At 40.8% G+C, this 19571-nt stretch overlaps 1 protein-coding gene across 1 annotated transcript; it reads right to left on the bottom strand.

Moving 5' to 3' along the window:
- Positions 1-9904: 9904 nt before the first annotated feature.
- LOC101761176 (achilleol B synthase) lies at positions 9905-18644 on the bottom strand. The gene is made up of 17 exons (XM_022824137.1): positions 18074-18644; positions 17855-17944; positions 17059-17253; positions 16611-16695; positions 16367-16533; positions 15517-15705; positions 14939-15052; positions 14369-14491; positions 14161-14283; positions 13863-13961; positions 12730-12786; positions 12275-12321; positions 12037-12180; positions 11771-11948; positions 11370-11450; positions 11200-11283; positions 9905-10709 (listed from the first exon to the last, which is right to left on the bottom strand). The coding sequence occupies exons 1-17, from the start codon at positions 18467-18469 to the stop codon at positions 10587-10589; spliced, it is 2295 nt and encodes a 764-aa protein (XP_022679872.1). The 5' UTR covers positions 18470-18644; the 3' UTR covers positions 9905-10586.
- Between the last annotated feature and the right edge of the window lie 927 nt (positions 18645-19571).

The following is a 19571-nucleotide window of genomic DNA, read 5'->3' as shown; positions in this document are numbered from 1 at the left end:
GGCAGCGGGGGACCATGCGCGTACCGTACCAAGGCATTACCTGGATGCGCATGGGGAGATCGGCGCTGTGCTTGAGGTCGTGCCTGCGCATGGGGGATACAGGCTGGCCGGGAATCAGATCGTCTGCAGTCACCCACAGTGACTGTACTCGGCAGTCGACTCATCGACGCCGTCCGAAATCGATCCAACAGCGACCCAGACGAACCTCTCTCCAAGGCCACACAGCAGCAGGCCGAGTGGCCCATCTCGGCCCATAGCACCGAGCGGTCGAGGCGTCGAGCCTCTCTGACGCCGTCGCCGCCGTCGTCGCCGTCTTCCTCGCTTGATGCAGGCCCTCATCACCACGGCACCTGAACGTCGACCTCCAGGAGGACGCGGCTGCCCTGTGGCTGAGCGCCTAGTGAGCGTTCCCATCTTGCCTGCGCGACTGCCGCCCATTCCATTGCCGTCGAGCCTTGGTCTCGTGCCGCTCGGTGGTGAGACGAGGTGGAGCCTCCCAACGCATCGAGCTGCAGCTGCAGGGCACGGCTGCAGAGCCACCAGACCACCCTGACGCAGCCAGGAAGCTCAAGCTGGAAGAAGCATATGTTCTGTAGCGCAGCCAGGAAGCTCAAGCTGGAATGCTTTGCCTGGTATTCTGTAAACTGTGCAGGTGCTAGCAAGTTGGGCAAATTGTGCAGGTGGTAGCAAGTTGGGCAAATTGTGATTGTATAGGACACATCAAAGACTATAGAAATTGTATAGATGGCAAATTATTTTCTAAATTGTGCTATCACTGGAATGAACAGAAATTTGCAATTTTCTATTGTTCTGTCATACTGAAACTCAAAATGTTGCAGAGCTCAAATGCTCAAGTGCATTGATTTCTAGTACTAGTACAACAATGCCCTGAACTTTATACTTGAACCACAGATGCAAAAGCTTTTTTCCAAAACAATCTATGTTTCAGGAGGCAAAAGGCATTCTTCCTACTGCAAATATCCATACTACTAGAATTCAGCAATAACATTGTGTTGTAAATTGATTTGGAATGCTATTGTGAATGCAATGCACAAAAGATGTCACTCTGTATTACTAGAATTCACCAATAACACCATCTGTCATTGCTCCCTGAAAAATAGAAAAAAATAATTCAACATAATGACCATGTATGATTCAGAGGAAAAATATATTACTTTGTAATATTACCGTCAATAGTTGAGAGAAACTATTGATGACTGTGTATGATTCAGAGATCTCTTCCTGAGATAAAGATGGATGGTTCGGGCATGTATTTTGTAGTGTTGCGCCATCATCGACTGACACTTTTGTAGTCTGTTGCTCCTGATCAAATAGAAGAGAATCAAATAGTTAAATACAATTGAAATTTTTTGTAGTGAATATAGTTAGAGAGAATCTGATATATTTTGTGTTGTTAAATACCTTTGAACATTTTTTTTTCTTGTCACAAACCTTCAAACTTTTTTTTTCTTGTCACACACCTTTGTACTGTTTTGTTTTTTGTTACCTTCCTTTTTTATACACTTGCGCTTCTTGTCAAGCCAAGTTCTTTTGCGCTTCGAGGTTTTTGTTTCCACCTCCTTTTTCTTTAGGCTTGCTGTACTCAACAATTCATTAGGCAGAGTAACATTGGTGGGAGCGATGATGGGATCCATAGGGCTTGTAACACCATTCATTTCTTCTTCAACTTGCTTGCTGAGCATATCCAGTGTGTTGTTTACTAATAAGGTGCATTTTGGATGGCTAGCAGCTCGATAAGCCAAATTGAGAAATTTGCGAGCCATATCTTTGTAGCGAAGCATAACATCTAATTTTGGATTCTCTATTATGTCTCGACCTTTGTTGTCCTGTACTGCTCCACTGCGTGCTTCCCGTGTCCATCTCTTCAGTACATATTGTGTGGGAAGTGATTTGATATTCATCAAATCAAGGACTTTTAAAGCATGGCCACATAGTATTCCGATTCTATTGAATTGCCCACAACTGCATGTACTGATCTGTTCTAATGGATCACCAATAACTTTGTACTCCTTCTCAAAGGTAAAATTTTCATCTAGACTCCCAATTGCTACAAGATATTCATTTGTGCCTTCCAATGTTGTGGTGCATGCTACCATTGATCTCTCATATTCACCTTGAAAAGCTTCAAAAATAGTTGGTGTGTACAGCTTGCTAGCTTGGATTAACATAGGTGCCCTCATTTTGATTCTAGGAAATTTTTTCCTTGATTCAAATTCAGATTGCAACTCCTTCTTTCTTTTATATTCCACAACCCTTTCAAAATGCTTAAGAAATCTGATTATGTCAAAATCAGATTTGAAATGTCGCTACAGGTCTCTATTCAAACTCTCACTGAGTTGTGTACTTCTCATCCCTAATGTGAACACATCCTTCATATAACATTCGGCCCATTTTTCCCTTACCTTGTATATACTATCCAACCAAGTTTGCTTGCTTACCTTTGACCTCATGATGTTAAATGTTTCTTCAAATGTTGCTTCATCTTCATACTCATACATACACGCACTAAAATCTGAGAGAATACTCGGTTCTTTATTGTTGTCTTCTACTTCTTGTTTAGGAGAAGCACCTGATTCTTCATCATCCAGTTCAGCTAGATGCTTGACAGCATTCTGCATAATGTGAAAAGTGCACAGACCATGCCATGCTTCTAAAAAAACTTCCTTAACTGCTTTTCCCATTGCATAATCTTGATCGGTATATATTGTTTTAGGTTGCTTGCCATTATGGGCTCTCAGGAAGGTCTCAAATAGCCACTTGAAGGATTCAAATGTCTCGTCATACATGAGAACAACACCAAAAACCACTGTTTCTCTAAAATGATTGAACCCAACAAATACGCCAAAAGGTCTACTCTCCTTGTTTGTACCAAAGGTAGTATCAAAACTGACAACATCACCAAAATATGCATAGTCAGTGAGCATTTTAGCATCAACCCAGAATATGTTTGCAATCTGTTCTTCCCGATCCATCTGCAGTGCATATTGAAATGATGTGAAAATACATAAGCATGCTTCCTGCTTGACCATATGCCATCTCCCGCTGTCGCTTGCCCCGTAAATAGTTCTTGTGGTCTTGAAGAGTGTAACTGAGATTAGCTGAGCCACCAACTTGGATGCAAGCCAACTCATGTGCAGCTTTGGGCCCAATTCCTGCATCGTCAGCCGTCTCAATTTCAAAACCTTGTAACTCTGAAATGTTTCTTTGGGACGCCATCAAGTGTGAGGTTTGTGGCAGGTGAAGGGTATGATTGTGTTCCAAAATCAGATCATTCACTTTATAATTTCCCTTCTCCCTGTCTAGTATAAGACCTATGCGGACTTGACAATCAGTTCTAGTTTCAGCTCTTGGACACTTTGTGAGATGATCTCTTTTATCTTGCACTCTATGACCTTCATTTGCACAAACATATCTGCAAGATCTAACCTTTCCATCACATTTTCTTTTGTTTGCGTACTTTTTTCTAACCTCAAAGCCTTTTTGACCTCCAAAGGTAACCCAAAACATCCAGGCCTCTTCTATGGTACTGAACTCCATGCCAACTTGAGGGAACAAGCCAGGAATCAAACTCTCCCTACAAGAAATAATTGATTTGGTGCTAAACTGAGCAACTAAAAGGAGACTCTGTACTTGTGCGAACAATTAGTCTAATCTGACGATGCAAATAAACAATCATGATATTACACACCTGTTTTCCGCCATCTGAAACATGCGGGTTTCGTTTCAACACATCTAGGGATGCCAGCGATGACTAGATTAGAACACCGAAAAAATTTAGTAGAGAGGAAGATCTAGGAGTGCAGAATACTCCACCAAATTATTGTATCAAACGGCAACATAGCACGAGCAGTCGACGATCACCGCCTCGGTCCTCCCGGCTCCAGCCCCGGAACCGCGCCAAAACAAGCTGTGTCCGCGCCAAAACAGCGAGGTGTCGCGCCAAAAGGAGGAACGCCGGCCGCTGCTTTTTACGCTTAACAGGCCGTGTTGTTGGGCCACAATACGTGCAAACCAGCTAGAGTGCCTGGGCTCAGCTGCTCCGTTGGATGGCAGTGAACGACAGCGATGGAGTGACTGCCGGGAGCAGTCGTCGAGACCGACTTCAGAGGATCTCGTTCCGCTGGCCGGAGCAGAGAGAGAGCCCGGGGGGGTGTTGTTCTGATTTGGAATTTGGGTGCGGGGTTTGGCTGCCGTTTTGTTGTTTCGCGTCGTCGTGGGCTCATGGCGGATCGTGGTGGGTGGGCCTGCCGGCGGCCTGGGTGCCCACGGACACAAGGCCCATCCCGGGGGCTGCTGCCCCACGTCGCCCGTCCGCTCCCCGCCGCGTGCTGCCGCGCATCTGGCGGATCCACTGGAAATGTCCTCGGTCCACTCGAGGGAGCGGGGAGGGTGATGCCGCCACGCTCGTAATAGTGCCGTGATGCCAAATGGCCGCGGTTGTCCCTATCACACCATGTTCAGATACATTAGAAGTATTAAATATAGTTAATTACAAAACTAATTAAATTACATAAATAAAGGTTAATTCACAAGATGAATCTATTGAGCTTAATTAGTTCATGATTTTACCATGTGATGCTACAGTAATTATTTGATAATCATAGATTAATTAGACTTAATAGATTCATCTCGCGAATTAGCCACGTCTTATGCAATTAGTTTTATAATTAGTCCTTCTAATTGGTATCCAAACATCCAATGTGACCCGAACTAAAAATTAGTCCATCCAAACATCCAATGTGACCCGAACTAAAAATTAGTCCATGGATACAAACATCTCAAAAAAGATGTCAAGCAGTAGTAGCCTAGTAGGTGGGGATAGAGCACCCTTTATTTTTTTTAATTTTTTTGCTGAACAGGGTACCCGCTATTTAATACTCTCTATGTCCCAAATTACTGTTCATTTGGTTTTTCTAAGTACTGCCTCCTATTCTTTTTATTTGACGTTTCCAACAAGTAAAAAGAACTAGTCGCAGGCCAAAGGAGGTGTCTGAAACGTCAAATATAACCAACCGGAGGTAATACATAACTTTTGCTATATCTATGTACCTAGAAAAGTCAAAATGAGTAGTAATTTAGGATGGGGAGTAACTCGATCAGTTTATTGTTCATAATAGTAATACTTAGGACAATACTTTGTTTCAAAAAACAATAGTTAGGACAATACCTTCATAATTATACCACTAATACATCATTTAAATGCGTGATGGGAATGCAGCTAGAATTTTTTTTCCAGTACGAAGCTAAATTTCAATTTTTGTCACAAAAGTCATATGTTAACGGAGTCATTGATTAAAGACTTGTCGCACATCACATCATTCTCATAAGTGTATATCATATATTAACGGAGTTATTGATTAACTTGCGCTTACTATATCCTTGGAGGAGATAGAGATTGGTAGGTACAGCAAACTAGTAACCTATATTGCAAGGGTACACACACATATATATACACATAATGCAATATAGGTTACATATATAACAAACTACAACAAAAAGATCTCGCATCATTCATACATGTAACCTATATTGCATTATGTGTATATGAGATATACACGAAAGCGAATCCCACTATACATGTGTATCTTTTAGAGATACTACATACGACTGCGTAGATTTATTTTAATTATAGGGCGATGTCGTCGTCTATAGTGTGGTTTGATGTTTATACCATAACACAATCAAGGATCCATGGGACATTGTTGGGAAAAAAGGTAGATTGAGCAATGTCTAATTTCAAATTGAAGACCCTTTTAGACCTAGTGCAACCCCTCCGCATGAACCAAGCCATGAGTGATGTAAGTGCGTGTGGTCTTTTGCTACAAAACACATAAGTAAGCCATCAAACAATCTAGTTTTTCTTTACTTAACTAATGGTATGGTGGCATCGCTCCATTATTATAACTAATTAAGTAACGGAGTAGTGGCATTATTTGATTGCGAGATGGCACCTTCACATTCATTATTAGGTCAATCTCAATGGAAGTTTCATGGAGAGTTTCATAAGCATTAATTTTCATACTACATCACCAATTTTACTGACTTGGCAAGGTATTTATGAGAAGAGAGAAGGAGTTTCATCATATGTGAGTGGAGTTTCATCACAATTACCTAGTTCCCAATCTTGGTAACTATGTAATGAAACTATACACTGAGACTGGCCTTATTGACACTACCTCTGGTTCAAGATGCATCTCTTTTTAGGATTATTCCTACTGGTCAAACTTTCCTTTAACTTTCACCATTAATTTCTAAAAAATATATGAATTGGCAATATAATATTAATACTCCTAGGTGCTCCGTGTTTCCTTTTCTTCACATGAAAAAAGTAGTTTCAAAATATTTATCTACCTTCCTTTGAAATACCATAATTGCATAAAAATTATTGGTTGAAGTTTCACCTTGTACAGTGAGACTGACTATGTACGCTGTCATGAACGATGTGTTTTGAATCCGAGGGAGTAACTAGCATATGATTTATGGTTTTTTAATGTGGCATCCACTTGGTACTAAAGATGATTATTGTAGCTAGGTCAATTGTGCTTAAAACCTTAACGGTGGCTATACTCAGACTAGTGTATATATATATGGGTGCCACAAAGATTACTCGGAATATGTTTGACTAAAATTCATGACCCGCAATTTGGATTTGGATTGAATACAATACAGCTGCACAGATGCTGATAATGTGGTGGTGCATATGTTGCGATTAGCTAGATATCAACATCATATCATTATAGGGCCTACACACATCTTCAACTACTGAGTTGTCCGCTGTATGTTCATCTTTATGAGATTAGACCCCGCAAGAGCTGAGCTTGTCAAAGTAACATAGGTTTAGTTGTCATTGTTATGCTTAAATTATATATAAACTGATGTAGAAAAAGCAAATGTGAAAAAAGGATTCATAGTTTTGGTCAAAAGACTTCATACTTAACTAGTATTTGAGAAACCAATTGTGAACCGAGAGTGCCATAGTTGGTGAGGTTACTCGTGATGAAACTTGCCTACCTAATTCGAGTTCTCAACTTAGTATGTATGCTCGTATTTTCTTATATCTATTTTATGAATTAATGATGATATTCTTCCACTTCAGTGAGGCGCTTGTGGTGACCTCTTTAATCTTTAGATCTACCGGTCGAGTCCTTTAGAGTTGCTTATAGCTTATAGGGGTAGGAGTGTGCATGTATTCATAGGGTGAGTACGTATGCATGCAGAGTTTAGATAAATTCATTTAGAGTCATGGTTCAGCACATGCTTCTTGTGTTGATTGAAAAATTACATGGCTTATTTTGTTTTGTTAGGACACACAATTGATGTTATTAGACTCATATTAAAAAATAGTTACAATTTAAATTTTGTATCACATAAATAAAATATTAATGGACTAATGGTGAGTCCTCTGTTAGAGAACTGACCTTACGTCCAACCCCTTTTATCCCGGTTAACATTGAGCCCGTGACTAAAAGGTTTTAGTCCCAAGTCAAAAATGAGGTACCGAAAAGATACCGATGGAAGGAGCTTTAGTCTCAGTTGAAAAGAGATGGCACGGACGTAATCCCTTTGTCCTGGTTGAAAATTCCAACCGGGATAAAAGGTGATTTTTTTCCGGTCGGAATTTTCAACCGGGATAAAAAGTCCTTCCCATACGCGACGCCCCCCCCCCCCCCCCCGCTATATCCTGCTCCTCTCCCGTGCCATCTACCTCTTTCTCTCCTCCTCTCCTTATCCTCTTCTCTTTCTCTCCTCCAGGCGCTTCCCCAGGAGAGCTGGCGAGGGGCCTCCGGCGCGGGGCACTAGCGAGCCGCGGGCGAGCGGGCCGGCTCCGGCATGGGCGCTGCCACCCCTCCCCTCCCCCCTGCTGCCCCTCCCCTTCTCCCTCTGCTCGCCCCTCACTGGCAGTGAGGAGTGGCAATAGGACAAGGGCGGGTGGCGGCGCACAGACGAGCAGTGGCCGACGGAGGAGGCCAGAGGCGGAGGCGAAGCACGCGGCAGGCGGGCGCGGGCTAGCGGCGGCCTCCAGCGGAGGCGAAGCGCGGAGGCCGGAGGTAGAGGCGGAGCGCGGCCGGCGGCGGAGGCGGAGGCCGGCGGCGTGCGCGGGAGGCGGGCGCGGGCGAGCGTGGGCTGGCAGCGGAGGCGGAGGCCGGCGGCACACGCGGGAGGCGGGCGCGGGCTAGCGGCGGCCACCGGCGGAGGCGAAGCGTGGAGGCCGGAGGTGGAGGCCGGCGGCGCGCGCGGGAGGTGGGCGCAGGCTAGCGGCGGCTGCCTGCGGAGGCCAGCGGCGCACGCGGGAGGCGGGTTGGGGCGAGCGTTGGCTGGCGGCGGAGGCGGAGCGCGGAGGCCGGAGGCGGAGACGGAGCGTGGCCGGCGGCGAAGGCCGGCTGGCGACGTGGGGCTTTTTTAATTTTTTTCGAATTTTTTTAGTCTCGGTTGGGATCACCGGGATTAAAGACTTCCCTTTCGTCTCGATTGCTTTATCCCGGATGGATTTTTGGGAGATTTGACCTCTACCAACCGAAACTAAATGCGAGTTTTCTACCGGTGGTCCGTTCCTAAACATGCTTCGTATAAAAACAAAGGAAGTATCGATTTCTCTATTTTGCAAACACACTGAATATGAGAGAACCCATCAATTACTTAAACACCACAAATAATCCATAGAACCGTATATTTGGCCCATAATGTCACTGGTAAGGCAAACAGTGGGGGCAAATGTGCAACACGTGGGATGTCTAGATTTGTGCTGATCTATTCGTGTCCACGGATGTACTTACATAGTTACATGCATAAAACCCTGCAAGTTCGGATGCTGGCCGTGGCCACTTGAGCGCTCCCATCCCCATCACCGTGCCCCTCAATTTGGATCGAAATGCTGTGGAGAAACATGGCCATCAGCAACAGCAAATGCTGTGGATCGAAGAGCTTGTGGAAAATGCTACGTACGGATCGGAGAGCTGGCTGAAAGGCATAGCCATTAACGGACGAAAAACCTCCAACCGTTAATGGCCTGTTCTTCTGTCGAGCCCATGTTCTCAAAAGAGAACTTGTTCGGTGAAAATGTCTAGAAATTCTAAGCTCTAAGTGAATCAAACCATTTTTTCGAAAACAAGTTGTGGAAAGAGCGTAACTGGCGAATTTTTGAAAACAAGCTCCTAGCAGCCCCTCAGGTGGCAGAGCGAACGAAGGAACGCATAGAGCAATATAGACGGGCGCTTCGGTCCCTAAATTAGATCACATAGTTTTTTTTATAACGCTCTAGGCATGTGTTGGGGCACTCTTACGCGGCTGCAGCGGCATGAGTGTCGTTTGCTTCTATTTTTTAAACTCTTTCCTTATTAATTGAAAGGTGGAGCTCCGGCCATTTAAGTTAAAAAGAATCAAACCATTATATTGCTTTTACACTTATTGTCTGAGTTGTGAGAAAAGTTGGCTTGGTATTGGCAGCAACTGTGTAAGGGTCAGACCTTTGCTGACCTTAACGTTCAGATAGGCATAGAGCTTGTGTAGAGGACTATACGTCATGCACGTTTGGCCCATCCTCTTGGAATTGGACTTGGACAGGATTTGGGCCGAAATCTGAAAAAAAAAACATTGAAGAGATAAAAGCCTGGACACTTCCACGTTCACACAAACACTCAAGATGAAGCAAATGGTAGCAGATCAAATGCTTAGGATTACTGAAGTAGAAATGGATCAACGCGATGAACGGCGACTCGTCAAATATTCAGGTGTAGTAGTGCTGGCAGCACACAGGTACAGCATGGGCACTGTATAGTTCTTGCATGCTGCAAGAGTACATACACATAGTATAGTACAAAATGATAACTGGGCCTCTTTTCTACCTTTGCTTCATCTGAGCCCATACACACATATATATAGTACAGAATGATATCTCCTCCAAGGAACACTTGCTTCGATTTGTAGCTTGAACCATACTAATTTATCTATAATTTACATGCACTATTTCTTGGGACATCTTGATGCAGAGAAACGTAATTGGTCACTAGCTTCCTGGAAATTCTTTCCTTGCTTATACACTTGGCACTTAAGATCACACCATAACCTGCACCGATGTTACTAAAGATCTGTATACAAAAGGACCGACTTAGAATGAGGACGATTGCAACATTCAGATTAAGTAATGTAGAACAACAGCACCAGGAGTAGAGACACATGCAAACTCTTCACCGCACGTTTGCAGCAAAGGCACAAGCATGGATGGTCTCAGCTGATAGCTCAACATCCTTTAACATAAGCATCCACATCATATCACCAATGAGAGCTTTACAAGGATAATATTTTTTTACTATTATTATTATCTGTCACAGCATTGTTTATGAAATTCAACTTGTGCTACTGCTTAATGTACCCCAGAAGGAGATTGATACGTATGCCAATACACAAACATCAAGATAACTTTGAATTTCCAATTTATTGGAGATATAATGATTTAAATTTATTTAGTCCTATATTATTTTGTAGTGTGGTTTGATGCTGTGATACAATCATAATCATTCTGCCATCCACTTGTTTGCTTGTCACCATGCTATGCTCCTTGCATATAGTTACATGGACTTATCTCTCTTCGCAATACATCGGCGATACTCGCCAAGGGCCCAAATGGGGAATACGTTGCGGTAGTTGGGATAGTTGAAGATACAAGCGCAATTGAAGCATCCAACATGTTCCTACCATTGAAACACAAGCAAAGTCAGAAAATATCAGATGGGCCCCGAATCATCAAAGAACGATGCTAGATGGCTACGATGCTATGCAACTTCCTAATTTCAAAGGACTCCAGCAATTCAAAATAAGGATTCTTATTTCAAAAACATAAGTTGAGTGAAGTTTGTTCCATGAGCTACCTGACTCACAGGCCAAAAGGCAGCCAGAATATACTACTTTAATTACAATCACGTGATTAATGTCAGATGTATAAATGTGTTTCCTTTATAGCAACTAAATTATCAAGTCGTTACATATATAATATATTGTGGCCACCCTTTATGTCATTTGATCACATATTAAAATGTGAGCAAATGGCAATGTTAAGTCTCAATAAATAAATGGCTAATATGCCATCGGTTCAAAACTTCTGCTCAAACAAAAAATCAACATAAAAAGTTCACTCGTAGAAATAAAAGTGCTAATACCAATACAAATAAAATGAGAACATACTTGTTGGGGAAACTCTCCAGTTTCCAACTGCATATTAATCAATTCTTTTGCAGCACGATGCAGTGGAGTAGGATCTCTCTCAAACTGGTACTCAAACAAAGATAACAATTAATAGTCTAATAAACCGCATATTTTGATCATAACTTATACCAAGAGCAAACAAATCATACCTGTCCAGCATAAATTAAAGCCAACATTGCCCAAGCAGTATTCACTGCATTAGCACAATCACCTTGAATATTTTGGTAAACCTGTTTTGTGTTACAAGCAAGAAAACTTAAGAGATGATACATGCAAAATCACTTTATATTCCTAAAAAATCATTGCAAAAAAAAATATGTAAATGGAGAAGCACTTGCTACACTTGAAACTGAGTTAGAGCATGATTAGAAAAGAAAGGTCCATATATATACACAACAAACCAATGACGTAATTTTGATTAAAATTTGTGCTAATAGCATCATTACAAAGTAACTTATGTGTCGATTTCTTATTAGTATCCTTTATAGTTATCACCAACCAGGCAACCAAAAACGGAAGGATCTATAGCATTAGAGGGTAATACGATTACCTGAGTTATCATAGAGACATGGCTTTCTCCCCATCCACCGGTACTGAGCTGCTTTGACAATAGGAACTGGCATGCATTTCTGATGGAAGGGTTATTCTCATACGTTCTTCCAGCAGCAATTAATCCTTTAATTGAAAAGTAGATCCCATAGGTGAAACATACACCCCAAGTTCCCAACCTGCCATGCCAAAGAACTAATTGTGTTATTAATTATTGAAGTGGAAAGAAATTAATTCTAAGTGAAGTAAAATGCTACATTGACAAACCATGAACCATCTTCATTTTGTCTGTTCTCAATAAATCTTGCTGCATTTCCGATACAATTTTCTATCTCTTTTGTTCGGTAATCAGGATGTAGTTTTTTGAACAATACCAGAGCTTGAAGAACTGATCCAGTGCATTCTGGGTATCTATAAAATTATGGTACACCGTGAATAATTTCAACTGAGTGAAAACTGTGTTAGCAATATTTTTTCTTAATAATATGCCATTTTCATCACTTACGGATAATCGACGACACTATTTGGAAAATTCTCACAAGGACCGAGAATCTAGTCATTAATAAAAAGTATATGTCAATCAATCAATGCAGTAAAACTTGAAGGTGTACTAAAAATAAACAATAAAGTCACACAATACAAAGCTCAAGGCACAGCTAAAGAATTTATAATATTGAACTGCACATTACTACCAAATTGGAAAACCGCAAACTTCAGTAAAGGTGACAAGGAGATGAGTTGAAATACCATATAAATCAGAATGAATATAACCTAATACTACCTCCATTTTTTATTTGTTGTCCTACCTTGCCATCAAAATCTTTAAAATTATCAAAATTGGTTATAGGAAGAATTACATTACTATAATCATCTTTAGAAATGCTATCATAATATGCAGGACGTTTGCTACACATACTAGTTTACAAATGCTTTCACAAAGAAATGCATGCAGAAACTTACCTCTACCCAAGAAGAAGTTCTTTGGGGTTCATATGTAGAAAAACTACCATCTTTGTTCTACAGTGTAAAGAAATTACTCATCAGTAGATGACCTTTGCGGTTAGAACCATAGCAAGAGAAAGATACTTATTTCAAGGGTCAAGAATTTCATATTACTCTACTGTTGATCAAAGGCTTAACCTAACGAATGTAAAAATACCAATTTTATTTCCAAAAGTTACATACCCATAAAGTATCTGTTGGTCAAAGGCTTGACCTAATGAATGTAAAAATGCCAATTTATTTTGTATTTAGAAGTTATATACCATAGAGTATCGTTGGTCAAAGGTTTGTCCTAACGAAATAAAATATGCTTTACACCTCCAGATGGGGAGAGTACTTTCTAAAATTTATTACTATCCAAAGTCTGTATAGATCCAAATTAATAGCCATACTGCCGTAAGTTTTGATTCCCTCACTAGAACTAGTCCCATTATCCCCAAGCCCCATAAGTTTGGCTGGACATATTCATTTTGTATTAGCATGATGAATTTCATGCTAATTGTGTTCTCTCCTACTGTATTTCCCTAAAAAGGATGAATTTCATGCTATAGACAAAAATGCCCCGTTTATACCATTTCTTCCATCAACTGTCCCAAACATTCTTGTATAAACAAAAATGCCCCGTTTATACCATTTCTTCCATCAACTGTCCCAAACATTCTTGTATGAACTGTCCCAAACATTATTATATTATATCTCACATGTCAGTTTAAATTATTTATTTTATTAGTATTACTAATACATGATTATTTCTTTTATTAGTATTACTAATACATGATTAACTTTTGTGTAGTTTTCATCTCTTTCCTAACCAACTAAACTTGCCACGGCTAAAAGGATTTTTTTAAGGCGTTCCCTGCACGGTCTTCATTGGAGACTGGGGTACCGGACAGGGTGCTCGAACCTCTACTGGCTCAGCTCCTCCCTTAGTGCTTTGCCAAGGGCTACAAGCCCATTCACAAAAAAGGCTTTGCTGTGTTGTTAAAAGAAAACCATAGACGTTTAGCAATTGGCACTATTTTAGGGTTGTGAGTTGAATACTAAGAAAATGTAAATCATGTCAGTATGGCTTAATTTCTAAGAATCATTACAATGAGGGAAAGAAGGAAATCAACAGCATCATGCAACTTTTCACTTTGTATTGGTTCCCCAGCAATGTCACTTGAGATCTTTGACAACAAAAGGACAGCCTGGAAATAGAATTATGTATGTAAGATTTCTAGAATAAAAAAAATAAGACTATAGGGTCAAAGAGCATATAAAACCGAGGTTTTTGTTGAGGTTAACTTCCATATAGTAATTAAGATTAGATTATGTGAAACTTATGTGATAGGCAAGGTTACTTGTCTAAATCAAGATAACAAAAATAGAAACATGAATATAACTTACCTCAAGTGCTTCCGCTGTCGTGTCAGATACAGCCCATCCGTTGTCTGCAGATGAAAAAGTCCAAGAACCCTTCGATCTATGGCGATGCCAATAAGTTTGGTCACCCGGATGATTCCTCGTAACCTTTCAAGTAAGGACATGCATGCTGTGTCAGATTATTTCAGTGATGGTTAATTATATAATTATATGCTTTGAGGATTAAAAAAACCTGTGAATGTTTCATGAACTCATAGGCCCTCTTAATGGTTGGACTATACTCGTTTACAAGATCTGTAGCGCAAATTGCTTGAATAGCGAATGCTGTCTCCCAGCTCTGGCAGCCATCAACTCCCTATCATGATAAAGTAATAGAGTTGCTGCTCGTAATGAGAAAGCCATCTTGGTGCATATGAACTTACAGTTTAATGGTGCAAGTGCAGAAATCATACAAAGACATACTACAACAACAATTTTAAATGTGTCGATATCACTTGTTATAATAAATAATAAACTCATAGTTTAACAACGCACATACATAACATCTTTCTTAACTGGCTTTATGTATTAAATAATTCCTTTATAATCTGCAATGATAATGGCATTAAATGGCAAAAGGAAAATATTCTTTGTTGAAGTATGATCATCATAACTCAATGTATTAGCAATAGTACACTATGCATGCCAGCACAACCTAAAATCCATAAACGAAGGAACAACAAATAAAGAAAAGTTAATTGCATATGTTTAGCAGATAGCACATAAATGAGTATAACTGTGCAGGAGAAGGGAAAATTTATACCAGTCCTTTCATGCCATCTTCTGAAAGCCACAATAGATCAGGTATCCTTGCAAGGTGACGCTTGAATGCATCTGAGTTTGGATCTTCTACCCAGCAGCAGATCATGTTTAGAGGCTAAACAGCAAAGTTAACTAATATTAGCAAACACCAAAAGCACCAGGCCATGCACACGCATGTTTGATTAGTGAGAACCATATAGATCACAAAGCCACAAAGTTATTGTCTCATCTCAGTTGCCTCTTTGCCTACTTGCAACCTTGGAGATAGACAATCGATATGCACAATGTGTTTACTGTTAATTCATCTTTTATGACCTTAAATCCCTTAGTTTTTCATGGACTAACAAAAATATTTACCATCCAACAATGATAACACCTACAACAGTGCACGTGTTCTCAACTAGTACCAAAATATTAGATAATAAAGAGAGATGGCATAATTGGAGAACGGTATTATTCTCACCCCCCTCCCTCTCCCCCTTATCATAAAAAAATCCAACATGGAAAAACTATGGGAGGGCTGAAGTGGACTATTGTACATGTCGTTTAGTGACGAGGTCTTAACTCCACGGACATTACCTTGCTTCCAGTGGTTAAGCAGATGTATTGTGAGCTCTCATCTTCATAATGGATATGCTCCATGAGGTATTTCAGAGCTTTCTCCCTCAGCTTATTGACAGGCCAACTGCTCATCACTGGTTCCACAAACTTGTAGAGTGAAGCCCAAATAACATTTTGCAAACGTGTGCGTGGTGTGAGGAGGTCCTCCTGAGATGACCAAAAAGCAAAAAATAGAACAGAGGAACAAACACATCAACAAGTAAATTTCCCTCTTAGTTTAATAATGATTTTTTTTGTCACACATTTTTTATTCTTTTACGGTTGTCTAAGAGGCACTGGAAGAAGCGGGGCATCGTTATATTCAGCGATCTAGCGTCTTCTCAGTCTTTGATGGTTTGCATGATAAATTATCAAAGAACTAAAACCTTAGACAAAAAAAGAAAAGAAATAAAAATCACCCCAAATAAAATGACCAATTATTTAGCAATATCATCTTCTAGAACGAGCCCACATCTTCTTCACGTGGGAAACTAGTCATGTTTTTCTGAGGAAAAGAATGGAGCGAGCTAACTCTAACCCATTGAAATGAAATGCCCATTCTTTGGCTGAATGGAACAAAAACTTACATGACAAGCAAAAAAAAAGAGAGAAATAGTCAAATGGTTTGTAGATAATGATCAAGTGGCTGATAATTTTTCCTTTTTTATGATCTATTAATTTATATTTTTAATGAGATTTTCTATGCATTTTTAGAGGTGCTATTGTCATACCTAAACCCGAGGTAGCATTCAGTGAGGTCAAAATGTCCCGATCGTTTGTTTTATTGCCTTGTTGGAACTATATATAGAGTGAAAGGAATCTAATAAACCTTTGCACATGCACAACGGGCCTCGGTCCAATCAATCTTGTCATACGGTGTGTTATAGATCTCCTCTCTTAATGCCAGTATGGTTGGTGTAATTGGTCCAACAAATCTCTTGCCATAGATATAAGCTACCGACAGAAAAAACATACGGCATAAGCACCAAAGCTTCCCTGCAAATAAAGGAATATAACTTGAAGTTCAATAACAGTCAATCTTAATATTGGAAAGGAGAAAGAAATATATGTACCTGGATAAAATGGAAGAAACCGGGGCATCAACCATAGTTCAGGAAAAAATGGATTACATCCGGACCAATCATACACTCCAAGTATCTTTCATTGATTAAAACAAGCTTATATCAATATACTCATCATATCAATTACATATCTGGTGTTACCGATTGGGATGTTACCGTGCATAAAATATTCTACAGTTACACAGGTAATATTCTACATGTGAGAATCTTGATCTCTAGCTAAATATTGGTACTTCCAAAACTTCTACAGTTATTGTTACCTTTCAAATTCATCTGTAGAGGTACTTACACATTATTTGAAGTTTATTTGGTTTTATAAACATATTGTGCCATGATTAATTAGTAGCCAAGGTTTCAGACCATCATTCATTAAAATGTAGCGTACTTGTGATCAGAGACTGTACAAGATTATTAATTACGTATATTCTTCGAAGCATACCGAGCACCATATCTTTCCCCATTGGGGCAGTGAAGCTGCACCACCATGGGATAGAATCCAAGCACGCCCTTTCGCCAATGCATTGTTCTTGTCATTCGGCTCCTCACCGAGAAGTCTTAGAGTGATGTAGTTCATGCATGTACCAAACATGTTGCTTGAGCCCCGGATATCCGTGCCCCATCCACTGTCTTCGTTCTGCATTTTTTAAATTCAAAACATGAATACTTAACGTATTTAAGTTTTTTTATGCACATGGCTCGAATTTTTAAAATCAAAATTGTGCGAAGCATTGCAAAATTAATGCCTACATATATTTGTCAAATATATAAATTTAAGTGGCTTGAAGTATTTGCACGAATCAAATTAATGTATATGCAAAGTGCCATTAGGAAACAGAGTTTGAAAAATTTTACAACATGATATAGCCTGTCTCAACGCAAGGTACATTAGCATGAATGATTCCGTCTTCTTAGTAAATTAAAGTGTCTCATTGGGCGCCAAATGGAGGTCTTGATTTCCAAGCCGATTAGTGCTAATAAACAAATTTGGCATTGAGTGCTATAGAAGTTTCTTTTACATCATCGTTTAGAATAATCAAATTAGTTAAAAATGAACTTTCAGAATAAGCAAATCAGTTAAAAATGAACTTTCTAGTTTGTTCTAAATGTCATATATTTGGGAACGGAGGAACTTTCTAGTTTGTTCTAAATGTCATATATTTGGGAACGGAGGAACTTTCTAGTTTGTTCTAAATGTCATATATTTGAGAACGGAGGTAGCACTGCGTATGATATGCCTGATGGTTATAGATGTAGCGGCACATCTCCCGACGATGTTCCGTTGATATCACAGCATTGAGTGATCGAGTGACGTACAAAGCAATTATCTGCAAATTTAAAAAAACAAAATTTAGTCAGACACATACTTTTTAAGGAAAAAAGACAAGGAACACATGCATTAAATGCAATGTGTGCAAAACTAAAGCAGCTGGGAATTAATTAAAAGGTGCGTTCACCATGGTAGGGACGACTATGGAGATCCCTGCGAAATCACCCGGCCAGTGCCCATCACTCGACTGCAGCGAGGAGAACTGGTCCAGCGCTCGCCTCAGCGAGTTCGCCGCGACCTCTTCGGTGACCTGCTCGTCCTCTCCGAGCTTGATGTGTGGCAGTGGAAGGCTACGTCGAGGGGGTCGATGTGCAGCACGTGCGGCCTGCATGCGCATGAGGAGGTCGGCAGAGTACCTCCGCTGGAAGCGGTGTTCGGTGAACTCCCGGCGGAGCCTCTCCACCTCGGCGCGCTCTTCCGGCGTGCCGCCGTCGGGGTCGAACTCCCACACCGCCCGGCCCAGGAAGTTGTTCGTTGACCGCAGCCATGGCCCGCCGCCCTCCGCCACCTTCAGCCTCCACATGTCTCTTCTTCCAATGTAGAGCCTCTTCTTCCAATGCAAGTGCCTGATGATGCAATGGCGATGCAACGCCGGAACGAACAACGACGGCAAGAAGACGAAGCTTGGATAGAACCAACTTGGAAACTTTAGAAGGATGATGAGGAGCTGTTGAGGTTTACATACTGCTCTTACGGGAGTGAAGCATTAATGCACTGCCGGCCTGATCAGCTCATGTAGTTTTTCCTCCTTTTTTGAGTCAGGGACGAGAAACGGACACGCAACGCACTCAGGCATGCCCATGCACCACGTGGTGCACGCACTCATGCCCATGCACCACGTGATCCTATCCTACTGATACGGACGTTGGCGAGCGGCGAGATTATATTACAAACTGAAGAGTGAAGCCATGATGATCTTTAATATGGACGTTGGCGAGTCGCGAGCGGCGAGATTAACTAATAATAATTAATGTGCCGGATCATGGACACCCGATTCAGGCTAGCCAGTAACTAATAATATTTTTCTCAGTCGCTGCCCATACTTGCATTTTTCTAAGATTAACTAACCTGCAGGTTTGGCTACTGGCCACATGGGCGGTCTCCTCAACTTGTGGAAAATTGTTGTGGAGAATGAAGGCACAGCAGTTAACTCTCTCTGTATATGAAAAGATATAAATCTGGTGATCTTGTTATGCCTATGTTTAAAAAATTTGGTGCACCACGACTTCACAATTTTAGGCCAAACCAACAATTAAGCGTTTGTTTGGTAGAGCTCTACCTGATTTTGATTCTCTATGGGAGCTAATCCTCTGAGATAAGTGAGGGTCTGTTTGGTAGAGTTCCATATGGGAGCTGATTCTCTAATAGAAGTGATTCTGTAGCTGAAAGTGATTCTCTTTGATTCTTTAGATAAACTCTTAAAATCAGAATGCAGAATCACTTCACAGAATCAGGAGAAAAATCAGGAGAAACTATTTTTTTCCGCTCCCAGCCTCTTAGTTCATCTCAGAGAATCACTTCACAGAATTAGCAGAGAATTACTTCTCTAAAAAAATATTTGGCAGAGCTCTTGCTAGATTCAGCAGAGAATCAGCTTTGGGAGCTCTGCCAAACATACCTAAAGT

Source organism: Setaria italica, chromosome II, assembly GCF_000263155.2.
Source record: "Setaria italica strain Yugu1 chromosome II, Setaria_italica_v2.0, whole genome shotgun sequence".
Classification (NCBI taxonomy): Eukaryota; Viridiplantae; Streptophyta; class Magnoliopsida; order Poales; family Poaceae; genus Setaria; species Setaria italica.
Note: the sequence above shows the minus strand (reverse complement) of the source record. Positions and strands in the feature narration are given on the sequence as shown.

Excerpts from the sequence above, each read along its gene's own strand:
- LOC101761176 (XM_022824137.1), bottom strand. The coding sequence starts at position 18,469 with ATGTGGAGGCTGAAGGTGGCGGAGGGCGGCGGGCCATGGCTGCGGTCA. Across the intron at positions 17,254-17,854 it reads GCTACATCTATAACCATCAG|AACGAAGACAGTGGATGGGG; the intron begins GCATATCATACG and ends TAAAAAATGCAG. Across the intron at positions 11,451-11,770 it reads ATGTCTCTATGATAACTCAG|GTTTACCAAAATATTCAAGG; the intron begins GTAATCGTATTA and ends AACACAAAACAG.